Source organism: Rhincodon typus, chromosome 6, assembly GCF_021869965.1.
Source record: "Rhincodon typus isolate 14 chromosome 6, sRhiTyp1.1, whole genome shotgun sequence".
NCBI classification, from domain to species: domain Eukaryota; kingdom Metazoa; phylum Chordata; class Chondrichthyes; order Orectolobiformes; family Rhincodontidae; genus Rhincodon; species Rhincodon typus.
Genome location: NC_063337.1, coordinates 7,253,840 through 7,277,855, shown reverse-complemented (window position 1 = coordinate 7,277,855; position 24,016 = coordinate 7,253,840). Strand labels below are relative to the sequence as shown.

Genomic DNA, 24,016 nt, shown 5'->3' with positions numbered 1-24,016 from the left:
GTTCTGAGGAAGGGTCACTGGACCCAAAACATTAACTCTGATTTTTTTCTTCACAGAGGCTGCCAGACCTGCTGAGCTTTTCCAGAATGCTGTTAGCCTGGAGTCACACATAGGCCAACCCAGCTCCTTAAAGTACAGTAGTAAATCAGATGGATTTTTTACAACAATCGATGATAGTTTAACGATCGCCACTACTGAAACTCAAATGAGATTTGATGACAGGAGTAACGATGTCTTGCTGCAGTTTTATAGAACCTTGATTTGACCTCCACTTAACAAAGTAGAGATATGTTTGCCATGGAGGGATTTGAAAGGTTCATGGGATTAATCCACGGGATGGAGGGATTGAGAAGGCTGATTCGCTGGTCCCTAGAGTTCCAAGGATTGAGAGGTGAACTTATTGTAACTTGTCAAAATCTCACAAGATGTAATGGTGTGAATGTAGCTTTTCTCCTGGTTAGCAAGGAGCCATAATCTTAGGGTAAGGAGGCCATTTAAGACTGCAATGAGGAGAACTTTCTTCACTCAAAGGGTGACAAATCATTGGATTCCTTTGGAAGCTAATGACATTGGGTGGTTGGGCGGCACTGTTGTTCAGTAGTCAGCACTTCTGCCTCACAGCACCAGGGAACCAGGTTTGTATCCAGCCTTGGGTGACTGTGTGGTGTTTGCACATTCTCCCCACGTCAGCGTGGGTTTCCTCTGGGTGCTTCGGTTTCTTCCCACAGTCCAAGGATGTGCAGGTTAGGTGGACTGGCCATGGGAAATTGACCCACTGTATCCAGGGATGTGCGGGTATTATCCATGGCAAATGCGGGGTTAAGGGGATGAGGGGTTTGGGTCTGGGTGAGATGATTTTCAGAGGGTCGGTGTTGACTTGATGGACCGAATGGCCTCTATCTGCACTGCAGGAATTCTATGATTCAATGACATCAAGACCGAGCCCACTCTTGGTTCCTATGTTCAATTCCAGATTTATTAATTGAATGTATGATGCCATGGTAGGACGTGAACCTATGTCCAGGTTACTAGACGAGTGATATTATCACTCTGCCGCCATCCTCCACTCACCAACATAAATGGAGAAGGATCACGTAAGAATATTACACCTACAGCTTTATCACCCCATGGAATCACACCTCAACAAGGCATGAATGCCTTCAGGTGACCAAACAGGTGGAAAATATTTTTATTGAAAAAAAACATAAATAGGCTAAGTATACTTAATTGCAATCTTTCAATAGCCGAAATTTTATAGCTTGCTTATTTCCAAAAGGTGGGGGAAATAAAGGAGTACAGTTTACACATTGGAGACTCAAGATCTAATCTGCAATGTCACAAGTAAATCTAAATTAAAACACTTTGCGAGAACAAACTACGACATTAATAAGAATTTGTTGGTATTAAGAAAAAACACTGGTAATAAATCACAATGCAGTGCAATAATAAAACACCAATAAGCTATGATAGGATTAGAGTCAGATTTATTATAAAATTTCCACTGTCAGTCATAGAGTCATAGAGCCATAAAGCATGGAAAAAGACCGTTCGGTCCAACCAGTCCATGCCGACCATAATCCCATACTAAACTAGTCCCACCTGCCCCGTCTTGGTCCATATCCCTCCAAACCCATCTTATTCATGTACTTACCCAAAAGTCTTTTAAACACTGTAACTGTACTCACATCCACTATTTCCTCTGAAATTCATTCCACACATGAACCACTCTATGTAAAAAAGTTGCCCCCAAGTCTTTTTTTACAATCTTTCTCCTCTCACTTTAAAAATATGCCCCAGTCTTGAAATACCCCACCCCAGGGAAAAGACACCTGCCATTCACCTTATCTATACCTCTCTTTATTTTACAAACCTTTATAACCCCTCAAACCCTCAACACTCCAGTGAAAAAAAAGTCCCAGCCCATCCAGCCTCTCCTTAAAACTCAAACCCTCCATTCCTGGCAACATCCTGGTAAATCTTTTCTGAATGCTCTCCAGTTTAATAATTCCTTTCTGTAACAGGCCAACCAGAACTAGACAGAGTACTCCAGAAGAAGCCCCACCAATGTCCAGTAGAACTCTAACATGATGTCCCAACTCCTATACGCAAAGGTCTGAACAATGAAGGCAAGTGTGCTAAATGCCTTCTTAACCACCCTGTTTATGTAAGACGCAAACTTCAAAGAATTACTTACTTGAACCTCTTGGCATCTTTGCTCTACAACTCTACCCAAGGCCTTATTTTTAACTGTATAAAAGTCTTGCCCTTCTTTGTTTTACCAAAATGAAATTCCTCACGTATCCAAATTAAATTCCATCTGCCACTCCTCAGCTCATTGACCCAATTGATCAAGATCTCTCTGTAATCTTAGATAACCTTCTTCACTGTCCACTGTACCACCAATTTTGGCATCGTCAGCATACTTACTAACCAGCATCATCATGTCATGACTTTTATGTCTGCCATTTCTCCTCCTCTGCGTCAAAAGTTTTGTCCCAACACTTTTCCCAAAAATATCGCTTTTCTCTCTTCTACAAGTAGTGGGGAGCACCCTGCTGGAACTCTGGATATCCCGTACACCTCGTCCCCCGATTAAGAAACACACTTGCACATTGCATGTACACTGTCATCACCATCCCAAAAACAACAGGTTTGTCCTTCTGCATTCTCCAGTACTGCCATTCTTAATAGCTACAGCAACTATTCAGTGAGAGAATTGCAGAGCTCTGAGATGTAGAGATGCAGTGTGTTGAACTGCATGAATTGCAAAAGGTTAGAATCCGCCTACCGCAAGTAATTAGGAAATCTAACAAAACGCTACCATTAATTGCCAGATAAATTGGATACAAAAGTAAAGAAGTTAGGAATCAGTTATGCAGGTGAGACAACATCTTAAGTACTGGGAAGTGTGTTGGTTGTCTTATTTAGGGAAAGATGTCAATGATTTGGAAGCAGTTCAAACAAGATTTACCAGGCTAATTCCTGGAATGGGTGGACAGGATAATCATGTATTTACTGGAGTTTAGAAGTGTAAGGAGCAAATTGATTGAAACATACAAGATCCAGAGGGTGGATGTGGAGAGGATATTTCTCTTACGGAAGAACCTAAAAGTAGGGATGCTTGTTTACAAGTATGAGGTCACCCATTTAGAATAGAATTTAGGAGAATTGTTTTCTCACAGAGTTGACAGTCTTTGGAAGTCTGTTCCTCAAAAAAAATAAGGAAGCACAATCTTTGACCATTTTTAAGGCAGAGGTAAATAGATTCTGGGTGAGCAAGGGTGAGAGGTGAAAGGTCATCGGGTTAGGTGGAAATATGGAATAATCAGATCAGGTATGATCTTAATGAATGGTGCAACAAGTTCAAAAGGCCAAGTGGCCTACACTAACTCCTAATTCATATGCTTGTTACTAACTAAATGAACAGTTGGGAGCCGCTTTCTGATCGTTTGAACCTATTCCCTAAGCGCACACAGTGACGATCCACTGGAGTTTCTTTTGGATCTCTAATTAACTTCTAAAGGAATTCTTCAGGGACTGAAGGAAAGGAAGAAAGGGTGCGAGAGGCAGTGAATTAGAACTGTGAGGTAGTGGCTTTCACTTCCAGGGTTAGTGATACAAAATGTAAAATTAATGTATATAATGCTGAATCTGTGTAAAACCTCAGTAAGATCACAGTGAGCAGCTTATATCTCTACAGTACAAGCAGGATATCAAAGCTAAACAAAAATAACGGTGCAGATTCATCAAAGTGAAGCTTCCTATAAATAATTAAAATAAAGGCAAAGTTAGAAAACTGTATCTCCATTTACTGGAATAGATTACCAGTGGTAGGATACATGTAAAAATGGTGAAGAATTCAGCAAAGTAGATAGGATGAGTTTGTTCCCATGGGACAGCACAGTGGCTCAGTGGTTAACACTGCTGCTTCACAGTGCCAGGGAGCTGGGTTTGATTCCACCCTCAGGCAACTGTCTGTGCGCAGTTTGCACATTGCCCCCATGTCAGCGTGGGTTTCCTCCCACAGTCCAAAGTTGTGCAGGTTAGGTGGATTGGCCATGCTAAATTGCCCATAGTGTCCAGGGATATGCAGGCTAGGTGGATTAGCCATGGGAAATGCAGGATTGCAGGGATAGGTTGGGGGATGGGTCTGGATGGGATATTCTTCAGAGGGTCAGTGTGGACTCGATGGGCCAAATGGCCTGCTTCCACACTGTAGGGATTTCTATGAAAGAGGCCAACAGCAAGGTGTCAGAGATAATAGTGAAAATAAGAGATTAAAGACAGAGAATGGGAGATTGATTTATTTTTGCAGAGTGGGTTGAGGCAGTGGAACGGACCACAAAGTTAGAACAGACGTGATATAGGACAAGTTACAACAGTGACTGTACTTCCCAGAACAAGAGTTTCATAGAGTCACAAGGTCTATAGCAGAGAAAAAGGCCCTTTTGCCTCATTGAGTCTGTGCCAGTCAAAAACAACCACCCAACTATTCTAATCCCATTTTCCAGCACTTGACCCTAGCCTTGACATCACAAGTGCATATCTAAATATTTCTTAAATGTTACAAGGACTCCAGCTTCTACCACCCTAGCTGACACAGTGTTACAGATTGCCACCACCTTTATTGGCTGTAAAATGCTTCAAGACACCCTTCATCATGAATGGTGCTGTATAAATGCATGGCTTTATTTTATTTCTCAGTTAACATTTGGGAAGTAAATCCAAAAGTGCATTGCTGCATAATCTGAAATGAGTTACCGTTATGAGGTCCTCCCTGGTCAGAAACGAGGAGATCAAACAATTTTTCAGCGTCTTAACATTTGTGATTGACACGTGGAGTCGTTCGTGAGCTTTCTTATGGGCATCAGCAGAAAGAATAGTCTCCATCCCTTCCCTTAGGAGTAAAAGCACAAACCACGTTACTTGCTTTCAACTGTTCAGCACCCCTAACCTGTCTGGAGCACTACTATGATAGAAAAAGAAATGCAAAATTGATGCAAGCTTGTTGCAACATCATTAAACCTCAGTCATGTTCACATTTTGCAGTAACCACCTGTAACTGTGTTTATTGCAATCCCAAACACTGCATCAAAAATGGGAACACAGGAACAGAAATAGCACGGAATCAGGGAACGGTTACAACACAGGAGGAGGCCATCAGTCTGTCGTGTTTGAGACAGATCTTTACGAGAGCAACTCAGCCAGTCCCACTTACCTGCCCTTTTCCCCAGCCCTGCATTGTTTTTACTTCAGCTGTTTATTTCATTCCCTTTTGAAAGCCCCCAAGTCAACCTTTTATTTCTAATTTCTGGGATGTGGGCGTCACTAGCTGGCCAGCATTTATTGCCCATCCCTAGTTGCCCCTTGAGAAGGTGGGGGAGTGAGCTGCCTTCTTGAACCACTGCAATCCACCAGCTGTAGGTTGACCCACAATGCCATTAGGGAGGGAATTCCACAAATTTGACCCAGCGACAGTGAAGGAACGGCGATATATTTCCAAGACAGGATAGTGAGTGGCTTGGGGGGGATCTTGGAGGTGGTAGCATTCCCATATATCTGCTGCCTTTGCCCTTCTAGATAGAAGTGGTCGTGGGTTTGGAAGGTGCTGTCTGAGGATCTCTGGTGAATTCCTGCAGTGCATCTTGTAGATAGTACACGCTGCAGCTACTGAGCGTCGGTGGTGGAGGAAGTGGATGTTTTGTGGATGTGGTGACAATCAAGTGGGCTGCTTTGTCCTGGATGGTGTCAAGCTTCTTGAGTGTTGTTGGGGCTGCACTCATCCAGGCAAGTGGGGAGTATTCCATCACACTCCTGACTTGTACCTTGTAGATGGTGGACAGGCTTTGGGGGAGTCAGAAGGTGAGTTATTCGCAACAGTATTCCCAACTTCTGACCTGCTCTTGTAGCCACTGTGTTTATGTGGTGAATCCAGAGTTTCTGGTCAATGATAACCCCCAGGATGTTGATAGTGGGGGATTTAGTGATGGTAACACCATTGAATGTCAAGGGGTGGTGGTTAGATTGTCTCTTATTGGTGATGGTCATTGCCTGGCATTTGTGTGGCACAAATGTCAGTTGCCACTTGTCAGCCCAAGCCTGGATATTGTCCAGATCTTGTTGCATTTGAACATGGACTGCTTCAGTATCGGAGGAGTCACCAATGGTGCCGAACATTGTGCAATCATCGGCGAACATCCCCAATTCTGACCTCATGACGGAGGGAAAGTCATTGATAAGCAGCTGAAGATGTTTGGGTTGAGGTCATTACCCTGAGAAGCTCCTGCAGAGATGTCCTGGAGCAGAGATGATTGACCTCCAACAACCACGACCGTCTTCCTATGTGTCAGGTATGATTCCAATCACCGGAGAGTTTGCTCCCGATACCCTTTGATTCCAGACAGGCCAGGCAGCATCAGAGGAAGAGGAAAGCTGATGTTTCGAGTCCCGACCCAAAACATCAGCTTTCCTGCTCCTCTGATGCTGCCTGACCTGCTGTGCTCCTCCAGTTCCACATTGTGATATCTCAGACTCCAGCATCGGCAGTTCTTGCTATCTCACCCATTGATTCCAGTTTTGCTACAGCCCCTTGATGCCACATTTCATCGAATGCGGCCTTGATATCAAGGGCTGTCACTCTCACCTCACCTCTGGAATTCAGCTCTTTTGTCCATGTTTGAACCAAGGCTGTAATGAGGTCAGGAGCTGAGTGGCCCTGGCGGAACCCAAACTGGGCGTCACTGAGCAGGTTATTGCTGAGCAGGTGCTGCTTGATAGCACTGTTACTGACACCTTCCATCACTTTATTGATGATCGAGAGGAGACTGATGGGGCGGTAATTGGCTGGATTGGATTTGTCCTGTTATTTTGTGTACAGGACATACTTCCGCAATTTTCCACATTGTCAGGTAGATACCAGTGTTGTAACTGTCCTGGAACAGCTTGGCTAGGGGAGCGGCAAGTTCTCGAGCTCAAGTCTTCAGTATTATTGCTGGAATGTTGTCAGGGCCGGTAGCCTTTGTAGTATCCAGTGTCTCCAACCGTTTCTTGATATCACGTGCAGCAAATTCAATTGGCTGAAGACTAGTATCTGTGATGCTGGGGACCACTGGAGGAGGCCAAGACAGATCACCCACATGGCACTTTTGGCTGAAGATTGCTGCAAATGCTTCAGCCTTATCTTTGCACTGATGTGCTGGGCTCTTCCATCATTGAGGATGGGGATATTTGTGGAGCCTCCTCCTCCAGTGAGTTGTTTAATTGTCCACCACCATTCACAGCTGGATGTGGCAGGTCTGCAGAGCTCAGATCTGATCCGTTGTTGTGGGAGCTCTTAGCTCTGTCTATCACTTGCTGCTTTCGCTGTTTGGCGTGCAAGTAGGCCACAGGCTTGGACACACTCTTGTGTTTTATAAAAGCTATTGCAACATCCGTTTGTATTCTCTGCCTCTATTTATAAGTCTCAGCATTCCGTTTGATTGATTGAATCATTTATTGTCACGTGTATTCAATGTAAAAATACAGCGAAAAGTGTGTAACTTCGCCATACATACATGGCGCCATTCACAATAACTTAAAAAAGGGATAACATAAGAGAGTCCAACTTTCCTTTCCACTGCCGCAGTCCCACTCCGGGCTTTCCAACCCTGGCCATGCCTCTGCCAGCATCCCACTATGGGCTGCCTCACCGTCCCAATCTCACCACCGCTATTTGCCTGTCTTATCACATTTTCAATCTGCCTTGCAGCCTTCAGATACTGTTTAATTTACCCTACTTTCTATTCAAGCCTGTTCAGAGATGTTATTACAAACCTCTAGAGCAGTTGGAACTTGGACGCGGGCTCCCGATCCAGGCTGGGGACACTATCACAGTGCCAGCCCTGCAGCCTTCAACCTGTTTTCTAATCAACCCATTCAGAGATGTAATTACACATCTCTGGAGCAGGTGGGACTTAAACCCAGGCCTCCCGGTCCAGGCTGGGGACACCACCACCGTGGTGCCCAAGAGGGCCCATTCCTGCAGCCTTCAATGATCTGTGCACAAATACCTACAGGTGTTTCTCCTTTACATTCCATTTAAAGTTGCAGCCTAAGGGGCCCTCTTGTGGTACAGTGGTGGTGAACTGAGAAGGCCAGGTTCAAGTCCCACCTGCTCCAGAGCTGCGGGTTATAACATCTTTGAACAGGTTGATTAGATAAACAGGTTATAAAATATAAGAGTTGCGGCTTTTAATTTATATTGCCCCTCCTTGCTCTTTATATCAAAATATATCACATTATACTTCTCTGCAATGAATTTCATCTGCTACCTGTCTGCCCATTTCACCAGCCCATCCACATCACTCTAAAGTTTGATCACTGCCCTTTTTTTTACAGTCTCGAATAGTTACAAGCTTTATGTCATTGGCACATTTTGAAATTGTATCCTGTATACCTAAGTCTACATCATTAATATAGATCAGGAAAGGCAGCAGTGCCTGGGAAACGCTTCCTCCAGTCCATAAAAGAAGCCTTCACAAACAAAAACCAAAAGAACTGTGGATGCTGTAAATCAGGAACAAAAACAGAAGTTGCTGGAAAAGCTCAGCAGGTCTGGCAGCACCTGTGAAGGAAAAAAATCAGAGTTAATGTTTTGGGTCAGTTCTGAGGAAGGGTCACCGGACCCGAAATGTTAACTCTGACTTTTTCTTCACAGATGCTGCCAGACCAAAGAAGCCTTCACTACTACTCTCTATTTCCTATCGCTCATTCAACTTTGCATTTACAATATGCTTTTCCACATGCTGCAGCTTTGCTGAAAACTCCATTATGTGGAACAAATTAGAAGCAGAATCGCCTTCTGGAAGTCCATGTCTACCATATCAACCAGTTCGTGTTACTTCATCAAAAGATTTACTTAAATATGATTAACCTTTAACAGAGTCATGCTGGATTTTCATTGTGGCACACCTATGCAAGACACTGTTAACTTTGTCCTGGATTATCACCTATGAAACCTTTCCCTCCACACTGGGCTGTAGCTGCTGGGGTTATCCTTACCCCCACCTTTTGAATAGTGGTGTGACGTTTGCAATTCTCCTGTCCTCTAGCACCACTCCTGTATCTCAGGAGGATCAGAAAATTATGGCCCACTTCACAACGTCCTTCCCTACTTCTCTCAGTATTTTTGGACACTTCTCATCCAGACATGATAACCTTACTGACTTTCAGATTATCCAGTTTATCAAATGGCTCCTCCTTAGCATCATCTTTAACACTAGCACTGTTGTCACTAAGCTTACACAACTTGGCTGTTAGCATAGGATGTAGGGTATATAAAATAATTAAGCCGATCAACCTTTTTACTAGTTAAAATTATTTTATTTGGTTATAGAACAGTACCAGGGAGAAAACCAAGAGATTAGAGAAATGCAGATAGAGCAACTACAATTAAACAGAGATACTAATGGGTTTAATAGCCTGTGAAATTTCTCTTTAAAAAAAAAATAGAAAATTATGAGAACTGCTGGATAAAATACATGATCATCAGTGTGTGTCACATTTGGAATTTTACATTTAAATGCTTCTTGGAGGAGATGGTTAATCCTCATGAATGACTGGCCAGTCACCACTGACTCTCAACCACAGAGAGGGAGTTTTCCATTGGTCATTAGTTTTGAAATCTTAAAATATGTTGACTATAATATTCTGCTAGAAATATTTAAAAGAAAATCTTTCCGTCATATTACAATGTTACTAACATATAACAATGAAGAAAATAGTAAGAATTTGTGTTAAAATGAAAAACAGGAGCACACCAAACTATCCCTCAAGCCTGCTGCACCAGTCAATAAAATCAGGGCTGCTCCTCTACCTCAACTTCCCTGTCTACACTCCTAATCCTTAGTTCCCTCAGTGCCCTAACTGCCCCTAATTACATCCTCAGGACATCTTAAACCTCACACGTCCTGGGGACCCAGGTTCGAATCCTGCCACGGCAGATGGTGGAAATTAAATTCAATAAAAATCTGGAATTAAGAGTCTAACGATGACCATGAATCCATTGTTGACATTCTTTTCTTATTCATTTTGTGGGATGTGGATGTCATTGGCTGGGCCAGCATTTCTTGCCCATCCCTAGTTGCCCCTTGAGAAGGTGGTGGTGAGCTGCCTTTTTGAATCGCTGCAGTTCTCCTGCTGTGGGTTGACCCACAATGCCATTAGGGAGGGAATTCCAGGATTTTGACCTGGCGGCAGTGAAGGTACAGCGATACATTTCTAAGTCAGGATGGTGAGTGACTTGGAGGAGAACTTGAAGGTAGCGGCGTTCCCATGTATCTGCTGCCCTTGTCGTTCTAGATGGAAGCGGTCGTGGGTTTGGAAGGTGCTGTCTGAGGATCTTTGGTGAATTTCTGCAATGCATTTTGTAGATAGTACACGCTGCCGCTACAAAGTGTTGGTGGTGGAGGGAGTGGATGTTTGTGGATGTGGCGCCAATCAAGTGGGATGCTTTGTCCTGGATGGTGCCAAGCATCTTGAGTGTTGTTGGGACTGCACTCATCCAGGCAAGTGGGGAGTATTCCATCACACTCCTGACTTGAGCCTTGTAGATGGTGGACAGGCTTTGAGGAGTCAGGAGGTGAGTTACTCGCTGCAGTATTCCCAGCTTTGATTGTTGGAAGCAATGGCCCACTGATGTCATTTAGGGAAGGAAACTGCCACCCTTACCTGGGCTGGCTTATCTGTGATTCCAGACCCACAGTGATGTGGGCAATTAGGGATGGGCACTAAGTGCTGGCCTAGCCAGTGACACCATCATCTCATGAATGAATTTAAAAAAAGCATCAACCACAAGTACCCAGGAGTGGGTGGAATATGCATGGGTTTTTATTTGCTTGTGTTGCTGGAAGCAGGAATGTAAATCTGGACAACATCTTTCTCTCTGCCTATAGCATGGAAAATCGCTTAGCAGTGAGAAGCTTTTACATACACCTGAACTGACCAAAGCCTCAGTTTATCACGACTCCTTGGACAGTGCAGAACAATCAAATATCAAGAGGCAACTGGCCAGACCTATGATTGCCAGGTTGAGCTGGTCGCCTCCCAGTTGATCAGGAAGAATTATAGAATCCCCACAGTGTGGGAGCAGGCCATTCAGCCCATCAAGTCCATACCAATCCTCTGAAGAGCATCCCACCCAGAGCAACTCCTACTCCCACCTCCTCCCTCCCCCAGTCCTAACCCTGTAACTGTCCCATGGCCAATCCACCCTAACCTGTACATCTTTGGACTGTGGGAGGAAACTGGAGCACCCGGAGGAAACCCACACAGACACAGGGAGAATGTGCAAACTCCACACGGGGAGTTCTGTCAAACTCAAACCCAAATTGAAAGTACTTTTGTGACAAAAAGAAGCCCAGGAGAAAACACTGGTCACAATGTTCAAATTGGAGTTAGGCCTTTTGATTGTATTTTCAGGAAGCACTTCTTCACCAGAAGGACATCTGGAAGTCTCATCCCTGAGAAAGGGTTACAGAGATGTACAGCACGGAAAAAGACCCTCTGGTGCAATTTGTCCTTACCGACCAAATATACTAAATTAATCTAGTCCCATTTGCCAGCATTTGGCCCATATCCCTCTAAACCCTTTAGCTTTGGACTCCTCTACCCTGTGAAAAAGACCTTGGCTATTCACCCTATCTATGCCCCTCATGATTTTATAAACCTCTGTAAAGGTCACCCCTCAGCCTTCAACACTCCTGGGAAAATAGCCCCAGCCTATTCAGCCTGTCCCAACAGCTCAAACCCTCCAGCCCCAGCAACATTCTTGTAAATCTTTTCTGCACCCTTTCAAGTTTCACAGCATCTTTCCCAAAGCAGGGAGACGAGAATCAAACGCAGTATTCCCAAAGTTGTTGAGGATGGAGATTTGCCAGATTTGGCTGCGGTAAGGGCATCAAACTGGATACAGAGAGTTGAAGCATAAATCAGCTGTGAGCTGTTTGCTGGTACAAGCTTGAGAGACCGAATGGCCTCCTCTTGTCCTAAATTCTTCTCTTACCTCAACTGTTTCATGAAGTCATAACCTGGTGTTAAGGCTCCAAGTTTCTGTTTCCGAACATCAGCTGCAAATGCATAAGTAAATTCCTTGCATTGCTGAGGGGGAAGATAAAGAGAAATCAAAAATTAAAAAGGCTTTACCATAATCTATTCATGGTTAGGGGGCTAATTAAACTACACAAAATGCCAAGGCTTTAGCAATTAAAACACAAAGTGCTGGAGGAACAAAGCAGGTCTGTCAATCATCTATGGAGAGGGAAACAGAGTTAACAAAATTAACCTCAAAGGCTCTTCTTCAGAACTGAATTCCTCCAGCATTTTATGTTTTTCAGTTTTCCAGCATCTGTAGTATTTTGCCTCCATTAAAAAAAAGTAGCAGTTTGCTCAGTTTTAATAAAACTGTTAAGAGTCATAGAGTCTTACAGCACGGAAACAGATCCTTCGGTCCATCCAGTCCAATCCGAACATAATCCCAAACTAAACTAGTCCCACTTGCATGCTCCTGGCTCATGTGCCTGCAAACCTTTTCTATTCATGTACTTCTCCAAATGTCTTAAACATTGTAGTTGTGGCCACATCCATCACTTCCTCAGAAAGTTCATTCCACACACGAACAATCTTCTGTGTAAAACATCTGCACCTCATGCATTTTTAATCTCTCTCCTCTCACCTTAAAAATGTGCCCTATCCTACGGATAAGACACCTACCTTTAATCCTTTCTATAAACGTCATGATTTTATAAACCTCTATAAGACCACCTCTCAACCTCCTACACTCCAGTGAACAAAGGTTCCAGCCTATCCAGTTTTTCTTTATAACCCAAACCTTCCATTCCCAGCAACATCCTGGTAAATCTCTTCTGAACCCTCCATAGCTAACTAATATCTTTCCTATAACAGGGAGACCAGAACTGGACACAGTATTCTAGAAGAGGCCTCAACAATGTTCTAGACAACCTCAAGATGACTTCCCAACTCCAATACTCAAAGATCTGAGCAATGAAAGCAAGCGTGCTAAATGTGAGGAAATTTAAAAGCTTTGAATAGGTTTCTTTAATTGTTTTATTTCACTATCAAGTGTACAGGAGTGAGAGATACATTGGATGAGTTAGACATTTTTTTTCAACTTCATATTTGTTCCTGCAGTCTCTCCATTGTAGGTACTAGGTGAGTTGGCATGGAGGGTCTAAAAGTAGTGGGTGTTGGAGTATGAGTTGGCATGGAGGTATGAGGAGTCAAGGGGATTGGTCAGGGCATGAGTTGGCTTGGGGTGGCATGGAAGGTATGAGAGTCCATGGGGTGTGGGTGAGTGAGTGAGAGTGCTAAAGGGCCTACAACTTATGAAACACTGGGATGATGTCCCAGGGAGCTGAGCCATTTATTCTCCAAACACTTGCTTTTCCCCTGACTGGCAAAGCTCTGCTTCTGGAGTGAGTGTACCCAATTGCATCTCATCTGAATTACCTGCCTCAGTGGCAAAATCAGGTTCCGTGTCTCTGTTTAGAAAGCCAGGTACCCATTCTGTATTTCAAAAGCAGGCACATGGACATTAAGAGAGAACGAGGTTCAGATGTGGTACCACAACATGATGACAGCTAGCCAATGTCGCAGCACACTCTTTGTGGTCATTTGTGCATGTTTGTACTCATTTTAAAAAATCCTAAATCAACCTGTGGAGAGATATATTACACAACTCTTAAACCCTCTGGCTCACAAGGAGGGACACTACCACTGCATCACAACAGTCTCTCTATGCTTGCATTTAAAGAGGTATTTCTAATCAACCAGTCTAGAGATGTGTCACAACAGATGGGATTTGAATCCAGGCCACCTGGCTCAGAGCTAGGGACATTACCACCGTGCCTAAAGTGCCCCTAATAGGCTGCGTTTAAATTCAAACAGGAATAGACAAGTTCAGGTGGGTTATAACCTTTCCATTTGCACACTGTCTTTTTTTCTGTTCTGCAAAGATATCAAAGATGACAATCACTATCAGGGCTTATGGCATGTAGAAGGAAATGGGCAAGGCATCTTTGAGACCGCAGTAGTCGCGAGGTCCAGAGCTGGCGACCAGAAAACAGAGCACCCCAAACAGCGGGCCAGTCTAACACCTGGCAGCATTAAAAGTATACGAGGAGGTATTAGATTTTACTTCCTGCAAGAGCCTCTAAACCCACGAGATGGACAGGTTAGGGGTGTGGAGAGCTTGAAGCTGGTGACATCAATATTCAGGCCATTGGGCTGTAAGCTCCCAAGGCAAAATATGAGGTTTTTTTTCTTTATTCATTCACGGGATGAGGGCTTTGCTGGCTAGGCAGCATTTATTACCCATCCCTAATTGCCCAGAGGGCAGTTGAGCGTCAACCACATTGCGGTGGGTCTGCAGTCACATGTAGGCCAGACCAGGTAAGGATGGCAGTTTCCTTCCCTAAAGGACATTAGTGAACCAGTTGGGTTTTTCCCGACAGTTGACAATGGATTCATGGTCATCCTTAGATCCTTAATTCCAGATATTTTTTGAATTCAAATTCCACCACCTGCCATGATGGGATTTGAACCTGGGTCTCCAGAATGTTATCTGGGTCTCTGGATTAACAGTCCAGCAATAATACCACTAGGCCACCACCTCCCCCTCCAGTTGTTCCTCCAGTTTATGTTTGGCCTCACCCTGACAGTGGAGGAGACCAAGGATGCCCGAGAGCTGATTTTGCAGAAGGTCGTTGGGGATGGATGAGGCGTGGGGGGTGAGTGGGTACAGCAGGAATATGAGCAGGGAGAGTGGGGTGAGAGAGGGGGTGGGGTGAGTTTGAGGGTGTGGAGGGGTGAGTAGGCAGCAGGAGTGAGAGTAGGGAGTGTGTGGGTGCGGGGTGAGCTAATGGAACGAGTGGGGGTTTGTGGGGGTGAGTGTGGGGGAGAGCGTGAGTGGGGGGGCATGGGGGAGAGTGAGGCGTGTGGTGTGTTGGTGGGAGGGTGTGGAGTGAGTGGGTGGGGGCGAAGAGGTTTACCAGGATGTTGCCTGGATTACCGTTCCAGCTATAAGGACAGGTCGGACACATTTGGATTGTTTTCAGTAGAACTGAGGGCGATCTGATAGAAGTATACAAAATTATAAGAGGCAGGGGTAGGGTGGATAGTCACTCTTTTTCCAAGGGTGGAAATGTCAAATACTAGGGGGCATAGTTTTAAGGTGAGAGGGGGCACAGTTTAAAGAAGATATGCGAGGCAAGTTTTTTTAGGTAGGGGTGGTAGGTGCCTGGAACGTACTGGCAGGGGAAGTGGTAGAAGCAGATACAATAGCAATGTTTCAGAGCCATGTAGACAGACATGTGAACAGGCAGGGAATACAGGGAAACAGACCATATGCAAGCAGATAGGATTACTTTAGAATAGCATCATGGTCAGTGCAGACATGTTGGGCTGAAGGAACTGCTCCTGTGTTGTAGGTTTCTCTGTTCTATGTTCTAACCTTTCAGGCGGTTAAAATAGCGACAAATCTGTCTTCACTGTCTAGTGATGAATGTTATCTGGGATATTTAACAGATCGGTGCAAACGCAGTCTAGTTTCCAAGTGTCACTGAATCACTCAAGGAGTTTATATGATTGCTATACCATTGGAGGCTTACCAAGTACAACCACCACATTTTCCAAGATTACAAGAATCAAACCAGTAATATATTTCCAGGTACCCAGTAAGAATAAGCACCCTATCTTGCTGAAGTATTCTCCAGACAGCAAACTAGGAATTTAAAGGCACATATTTTCCTTTTAATACACCGTTTTGTAAAGAATAAAATAAAGATTGGGACATAAACATGGGACCCAGGTCAAAATAATGTCAGCAAACTATTTTTAAAACAAAAAAAAATTAAATATCATTTTTTATCAGGTCTTTTCCCCAAGGTAGGGGAGTCCAACACTAGAGGCCATATGTTTAAGGTGAGAGGGGAAAATTTTAAAAGGGACCCAAGGGGCAACTTTTTCACGCAGAGGGTGGTGCGTGTATGGAATGAGCTGCCAGAGGGAGTGGTGGAGGCTGGTACAATTACAACATTTAAAAGGCATCTGGATGGGTGTATGAATAGGAAGAGTTGAGAGGGATATGGGCCAAATGCTGGCAAATGGGACGAGATTAATTTGGGATATCTGGTCAGCATGGACAAGTTGAGCCAAAGAGTCTGTCTCCATGCTGTACAACTCAATGACACTACTTTGGAAAAATTCTATATTCACACGTATCAAATTAGTTTATTCATTGTTAAGAGAGGTTATTTAAAATTAGGAAGTTACTTCATTGTTGAAAGTCCAATAATGCCTCATTCAACAATGAAGTTGAATAAGCCAGGGATCCGGGTTCGATTCCAGCCTCGCGTGAGTGTGCGGAGTTTGTACATTCTCCCCGTGTCTGCGTGGGTTTCCTCCGGGTGCTCCGGTTTCCTCCCACAGTCACAAAGATGTGCAGGCTAGGTGGACTGGCCATGCTAAATTGCCCATAGTATCTGTGATGGGAAATGCAGGGATAGGGTAGGGGGTGGGTTTGAGTGAGATGCTGTTTGGAGGGTCAGTGTGGACTTGATGAGCCGAATGGCCCGCTTCCACACTGTAGGGATTCTATGAACAACATGCCACTTTTCAAGAATAATTTACACAAAAGGCTAAAGTGCACATTCCCGTCAATTCCAGGATTTCTGGTTAACTACAGACTGCTGGAATGTCAACAGCACACCCAAAAGGGAAACTTAGAAACAGCAACAACTAGATTTCTGCATCTTTTAATAATTGCATATGTGCAGACTCCAGAAATCAATTTCAAAGGAGATGGTGGAACATTGACAGTTTTTCTGTCATTACTGCCACAAAATTCAGGGCCGCTGTTTCACACAGACTGTTATTAAAAATATAAAGCCTTGCCATGTGTGGATTTTTACAGATGACAGAACCGAAGAGGGAATCAACACAAATTTATATCTACATCGTGTGTTTCATATAACAAAGCATTCCAAAATGCTCCACAGGAGTATTACTGTATGAAACCATGATACTGAACCAGATCAACAGATATTAGGTCGATTGGTCTAAAAGAGGTAGGATTTCAGAGTGGCATCTGGGGGGGAACAATGCAGAGCGAAGAAAGGTGTAAGTATAGAATTCCAAAGCTTAGGTTGAAGACTTGATCACGAGTAGTGAAATGTCAAATATTAAGGATGTTCGACAAGCTAGAAGTAGAGGACGGCATATGTCTCCTAGGGTTGCGGGAGCAAGGGAGATTACAGAGATTGCAGGGAGGGATGACAGCATGGAGGGATTTCAAAACGAGGATGAAAATTTTAAAAGTAAAGCCATTATTTGACCAATGTAGTACAAAGTAGGTCAGTGAGCATGGAGGCTGATGAGTGAACAGCACTTGCTGCAAGTTAAAGCACGGACTGTAGACCTTTGGCTGACCTCAATGTCACAGAACAGGAGGCCAGGCAAGAGGGCATGCTAGTAGTTACTTCCATTCTAGGCCTGTTATTGTATTCCAATGAAACTCAACACACAAACTAAATTATTTTAATATCCTTATTTTTCACTTAGGCATCTTACAGCCTCTAAGACTCAATATTGAGTTCCACAACTTAAGACGATGGCCTCTGTCCTCCACTTTTCTTATATCGAAACCCCCACCCTCACTCAGCCATGCCTCATCTCTTGTTGACTTTGCTTTCAGTCGAGCGGACCCATTTTCTCCTTCTCACCTGTGTCATTTACACCTATTTTACATCTCTACGATGCCTTTAACATCATTAGCACTCCATTTTTGTTTTACTCTGGGCATCCTCACCATTTGCGGCACACACTCCTCCTTCCCCCTCTGCCTGCAGGATGAAAACACCATTTACCAGCCCCTTTCAGTTCTGAAGGTTTTGAGTTCCTATCGGACTCGATAGGAATGTTAATTATGTTGAGATAGTAAGAACTGTAGATGCTGGAGTCATAATCAACACAGTGTGGAGCTGGAGGAACACAGAAGGTCAGGCAGGATCAGAGGAACAGGAAAGTCGACGTTTTGGGTCAGGACTCTTCTTCAGGACTTGTTGAAAAGGCTGTTAGTTGCCACAACCTGTTTCGCTTCTTGCAGCAAAATCATGGCCTGGGTGTCCGTGGAGAGGAATCTCGAGTGACCAGTGAGTGCCACAGGAGCTGCAGTGCAACATTAGCCCTGAAAATGACGCTGTGACTTATGGCGAAGCTTTTGTTTTAGTGACAGTGCCTTCCAAAGGACAGTTCATTAATTAATTAGCTCTTCTCATTTACTCAAGAGTGTGGAAAAAAAGACTCTCATCTTCTCCCCACCAATTATCTGAAATACATTCAGTTCTGGTCTCCGTGCCATTGGAAAGATGTTGTTAAACTTGAAAGGGTTCAGGAAAGATTTACAAGAATGTTGCCAGGATTGGAAGGTTTGACCTATAGGGAGAGGCTGAATAGGGCTGGAGCCGTATTCCCTGGAGCGTCGGAGGCTGAGGGGTGACCTTATACACGTTTACAACATCATGAGGGGCAGGGATAGGGTGAATAGCAAGGTCTTTTTCCCAGGGTAGGGGAGTCCAAAACTAGAGAGCATAGGTTTAAGGTGAGGGGGGAAAAGATTTAAAAAGCGACCCAAGGAGCAACTTTTTCACGCAGAGGGTAGTGCATGTGTGGAATGTGCTGCCAGAGGAAGTGGTGGAGGCTGTACAATTACATCATTTAAAAGGCATCTGGATGGGTACATGAATAGGAAGGGTTTAGAGGGATATGGGCCAAATGCTGGCAAACAGGACTAGATTACACAGAATATAAAACCATAAGAAGTAGGAGCAGGAGTAGGCCGTCTGGCCCTTCAAGCCTGCTCCGCCATTCAATAAGATCATGGCTGATCCTTTCATGGACTCAGATCCACTTACCCGCATTCTCACCGTATCCCTTAATTCCTTTATTGTTCAAAAAAAATCTACCTTTTTTTTAAAAACGTTTACTGAAGTAGCGTCAACTACTTCACTGGGCAAAGAATTCCATAGATTAACAACCCTCTGGGTGAAGAAATTCCTTCTCAGTTCAGTCCTAAATCTGCTCCCTCTAAGCTTGAGGCTATGCCCTCTCGTCCTAGCTTCACCTGCCAGTGGAAACATCCTCTCTACTTCTACCTTATCTATTCCCTTCATAATTTTATATGTTTCTATAAGATCCCCCCTCAATCTTCTGAATTCCAATGAATATAATCCCAATCTACTCAGTCTCTCCTCATAAACCAACCCCGTCAACTCCGGAATCAACCTAGTGAACCTCAATTTTAATTTTAGATTAATTTTAATTTTAGATATCTGGTTGGTGTGTGCGAGTTGGACCGAAGGGTCTGCTTCCGTCCTGTACATCTCTATGACTCCTGTGATTAGTGACCTTTATAAGTGAAAACAGTTTCTCCCTACATATCATGAAACCTTGATATATTTGAGGCTTTTCAATAAATTGACTCAGAATTATCTGGGTTCTGAGGACAACAATCCCAACTTTTCTGGCCTCTCCGCAAAACCGAAGTACCCTACCCCAGTAAGAGTCAGGTCAACCTCCTCTACGTTATCTCCAAGACCTTTAGCTGTGGCACCCAGAACTGGTTCTGATAAAAGGTTCCTGACCCGAAACGTCGACTTTCCTGCTCCTCTGATGCTGCCTGACCTGCCGTGTTCCTCCAGCTCCTCGCTGTGTTGACAACGTTAATTATGTTTCTCTCTCCACATATGCTTCCAGACCTGCTTGAGTTTCTCCAGCACTTTCTGCTTTAATTTCAGAGTTCCAGCATCTGCAGTAATTTTGTTTTATTATATTACTGGAGTTGTAACTCTATCTGGCATCAAATTAATACTTGAGGAGGAAAAGAAAAATGTGAAAATGCAGGAGGAAAGGGCTGGCATGTCAGATTAAAAAGCATTAAATGGGCACACACTGCAATATTGTGTAGAAATTCTGAATTGCATACAAAAATGCTACCTAATGAAAATCCTGATAGTAGGTAATCCACAGCACAGCATTTATTGGAATTCCTTTCTTACTTACCTCCAGTTTTTCGGGTTGTGAAAGCAGAACAGCCGCAACTAAAGCTCCACCAGAGGCTCCAGCGTAGTTCTGTATTTTACTGAGTAACTTGTTCCCATGTTTGTGAAGAGCAACTGCTGCCCCCAAGTGGTAAATCCCCAAAAATCCACAGGCACTAAAAGTCAGGTTCAGGGGACACATATTTAACTGCAATAGTGGAAAGAAAGAAAAAGATAAAATTAAACGAGGAAGCAGCAGGCTCTCCCCCGTTCCCCTCTGCCACGGTCCTGCAGCCAGCTGCTGTTAAACAACTGTGGATGCTGGAAACCTGGAACGAAAAACAGAAATAGCTGGAGAAACTCAGCAGGTCGGCGGAGAGAAAGCACAGACACGGCGAAGGAAGGGTCACCGGATACGAAAGGCTAACTCTGCTTTCTCTTCACAGATGCGGCCAGACCTGCTGAGTTTCTCCAGCTCGTTCTCTTATTTGTTGCCAGGAAACAACTCTCGGTACTGGTGAGACTGACAGTGTAATACAACACAGGCTGGTGACCTCTCTGCTGGCCCTTCCAGTGTTGTTTTTCTCAGTGAATGCTGGTCATCCCACCATCAGGAGGACTCGAGCACTGAATCTGTAACTTAGCTCCAAGAGCCCGTATCAGCTAGAACCATTAGCAAGTGCAGGTTCAACAACGCTGTGGAAGTTCATAGAACCTTGAATCACTGAAGGTGACCATTCAGCCTATCACCCATTAGTTGCCGTCCCCTGCTCTTTCCCCCATAGCACTGCAATTTATTCCTTTCTGGGATATTTTCGTTTTCCTGCTGAAATTTATTACTGACAATATGCCCACTGCTAATGTCAAGCAATGGATGATAACAACGCACATAAAAATGAATTCCCTGTGGATAAGGTGGCCATAAACAGATCCAGTCAGTGGATAGTTGAAAAGGCTGTTAGTTGCCACAACCTGTTTCTCTTCTTACAGCAACATCATGGCCTGGGTGTCCTTGGGGAGGAATCACGAGTGACCAGTGAGTGCCACAGGAGCTGCAGTGCAACATTAGCCCTGAAAATGACGCTGTGACTTATGGCAAAGCTTTTGTTTTAGCGACACTCCCTTCCAAGGGACAGTTCATTAGTTAATTAGTTTTTCTCATTTACTCAGGTGTGTGGAAAAAAAACTCTCATCGTCTCCCCACCCCATTATTTTACCAATTATCTGAAACACATTCAATTCTGGTCTCTCTGCCATTGGACAGATGTTGTTAAACTTGAAAGGGTTCAATAAAGATTTACAAGGATGTTGTTAGGGTTGGAGGTTTGACGTATAGGGAGAGGCTGAATAGGCTGGGGCTATTTTCCCTGGAGCAGTGACCTTATACAGATTTATATAATCATGAGGGGTATGGATAGGTCTTTTTCCCAGGGCAGGGGAGTCCAAAACTAGAGGGCATAGGTTTAAGGTGAGAGGGGAAAGATTTAAAAGGGACCTAAGGGGCAACCTTTTCATGCAGAGGGTGGTGCGTGTATGGAATGAGCTGCCAGAGGAAGTAATGGAGGCTGGTACAATTACAAAATTTAAAAGGCTTCTGGATGGGTATATGAATAGGAAGGGTTTAGAAGGACATAGGCTAAATGCTGGCAAACGGGACCAGATTAACTTTGGATATCTGGTCGGTGTGGGCAAGTTGGACAAAAGGGTCTGTTTCCGTCCTGTACAACTCTATGACTCCTGTGATTAGTGACCTCTACATGTGGAAACAGTTTCTCCCTACACATCATCGAACCTTGATATATTTGAGGTTTTTCAATAAATTGAATCAGAATTATCTGGGTTCCAAGGACAACAATCCCAACTTTTCTGGTCTCTCCGCATAACCGAAGTACCCCACCCCAGTAGGAGTCAGGTCAACCTCATCTACATTATCTCCAAGGCCTTGACATCTTTCCAAAGCTGTGGCACCCACAATTGGACGCTGGAACATACCAGTGATCTGTAAAGATCTGGCAAGAATTCTCTCTCTTTTGTACTCCACGCCTGTCTTTACTCAGCCCAGGATTCTGTTACTTCTTCAAACAACCTCTTGAATGACAAGATACAAAATATTAATTAGAGGAAACTACATGAAACAGCAGAATCAATTAAAGCTTTAATGAATATATGTACATACATAAGGACAATGGAAGACTTAGCTGCAAGATTTAACAGTGCTGCAAGAATGGGCCAAGACTTTGCAAATGATATTTAACCCAGAAAACCACAAGGGCGATCCAAGACTAAATATACTCACACTTTACAGGGGACAGATCTGAAGTCAGTAGTTTGTAAAAGATACTAGCATTGCACTTCACAATTCTCTGAAGGATCATGACCCATGTTGAGAAGCATGGGACTTCAGGATGTGCTAAACCATCTCATTGCCAATGAAGCACTTTAGAAGTAAAGTCACTGTTGTAAAGCAGTAACAATGGCCACAGATTGCTTGTAATAAGCTCCTGCAACAAGGAATCAATCACAAGGGGCTACTTACAATTGAGGTTTGCAATGGCCCATAACACTGGGTCCTCCATTCTTCTTCAGATTGTGACATGGAATCTCTAACATCCACCTGTCACCGGACCCAAAACGTTAACTCTGATTTTCTCTTCACGGATGCTGCCAAACCTGCTGAGCTTTTCCAGCAACTTCTGTTTTTGTTCCTGACAGAGACTTAACACCTTATTCAAAGACCTGCAGCCAGGCCTAAGAGATGATCACGTTCTATTGACAGGACTGCTCAATACAGTACAAAGTATATCAATGCGAAACAAAGTACACCACTTTGTCCTTGTCACAGTTAAAATAATGTGTGCAACTTTCATTGGTGTCATGAAGGATTCGGAAAACATTCGAAGGTGGGCTACAAGAATAGTTCCCAAATTACAGAACGTTAGTGCATCAGATAAAAAAAATCTCAGTGCATCAGTACTGAGGAAGGGTCACTCAACCTGAAGATTAACCCTGATTTCTCTCCACAGATGCTGCCAGATTTGATGAGTATTTCCAGCCATCTCTGTATTGTTATCTCAGTGCATTAATTTGTTTTTCAAGAAACCTACCAGGAAAACACTCAAATAAGTTATCAAATAATGACAATTAATAAACACTGTCCACCAGGGGCAGTGCAACTCGACTAAAATACAAAAAGACAGGGGAAACAAGGGAAGGGTTAAATTGAGATGGTGTTGGGGGGGGAAGATAATACACTGCAGTCCCCAGCAGTGCCCACCTCACTCCAAAGGCTTCGATAGTGTTGATGGACACCCTGTACTCCCTCTCCAAGGATACTCAGGGACAAACACAGCTGTGAAAGAGGGGCAGACAGTTAAGATTGACAACCCTTTTCATAGCCCACAGATGATGATTAGTTTGGCCAAGGAGCAAGCCTCATGAGGAGGTTCTCTAATCCGCGTGACCCCCTCCACATTGATGACCACCAAATAACAGTGCATGACTCAGGTGCTGCAAAAAGACTTTTCAAGTACAAGTAACTAAAAGAGGTGTGCAACTACAACAGTTAGGTTGGGAGCCCATGATCCATCTTGTGAGGGACTGCTGTCTGCAACATCCTCCAGCCCAGATCCCCCATGAAAGAGACACAGATTTTGGAGCGATTGAGACATATCAATATCATTTTCTAATCAGCCTGTTCCGGGATGTTATTAGACACTTCTGGAGCAGGTGGGACCTGAATCCAGGCTTCCTGGCTCAGAGGCAGGGACACTACCATTGTGCCCCTTGAGGCAAATCAAACAGTTAAATGGTCAATTGCTGCTATGTTGAACAACTATTGCCCAGAGCGCAGCGCTCTTACCCAAAGCAGAAGATTATGTAATTCAAATCCTACTCCAATATCACTGCAAAACTCAACTCTATATCAG

The 24,016-nt window shown here is 43.9% G+C and overlaps 1 protein-coding gene across 5 annotated transcripts in view; it reads right to left on the bottom strand.

Annotated features, from left to right (window-relative positions):
* pnpla4 (patatin-like phospholipase domain containing 4) overlaps positions 1-24,016 on the bottom strand; it is a 98,488-nt gene that overhangs the window by 18,507 nt on the left and 55,965 nt on the right. For 2 of the 5 annotated variants that reach the window (XM_020529001.2, XM_048597666.1), the window contains exons 1-5: positions 23,950-24,016; positions 22,083-22,178; positions 20,113-20,298; positions 12,041-12,135; positions 4,762-4,897 (exon numbers count right to left, since the gene is read on the bottom strand). In XM_020529001.2, coding sequence (XP_020384590.2) covers positions 4,762-4,897; positions 12,041-12,135; positions 20,113-20,292 — 411 coding nt within the window. In that variant the 5' untranslated portion in view covers positions 20,293-20,298; positions 22,083-22,178; positions 23,950-24,016. Of the gene's footprint in view, positions 1-4,761; positions 4,898-12,040; positions 12,136-20,112; positions 20,299-22,082; positions 22,179-22,386; positions 22,406-23,949 lie in introns of those variants that run through there. The other 3 variants (XM_020529002.2, XM_048597664.1, XM_048597665.1) reach the window with 3 other exon arrangements.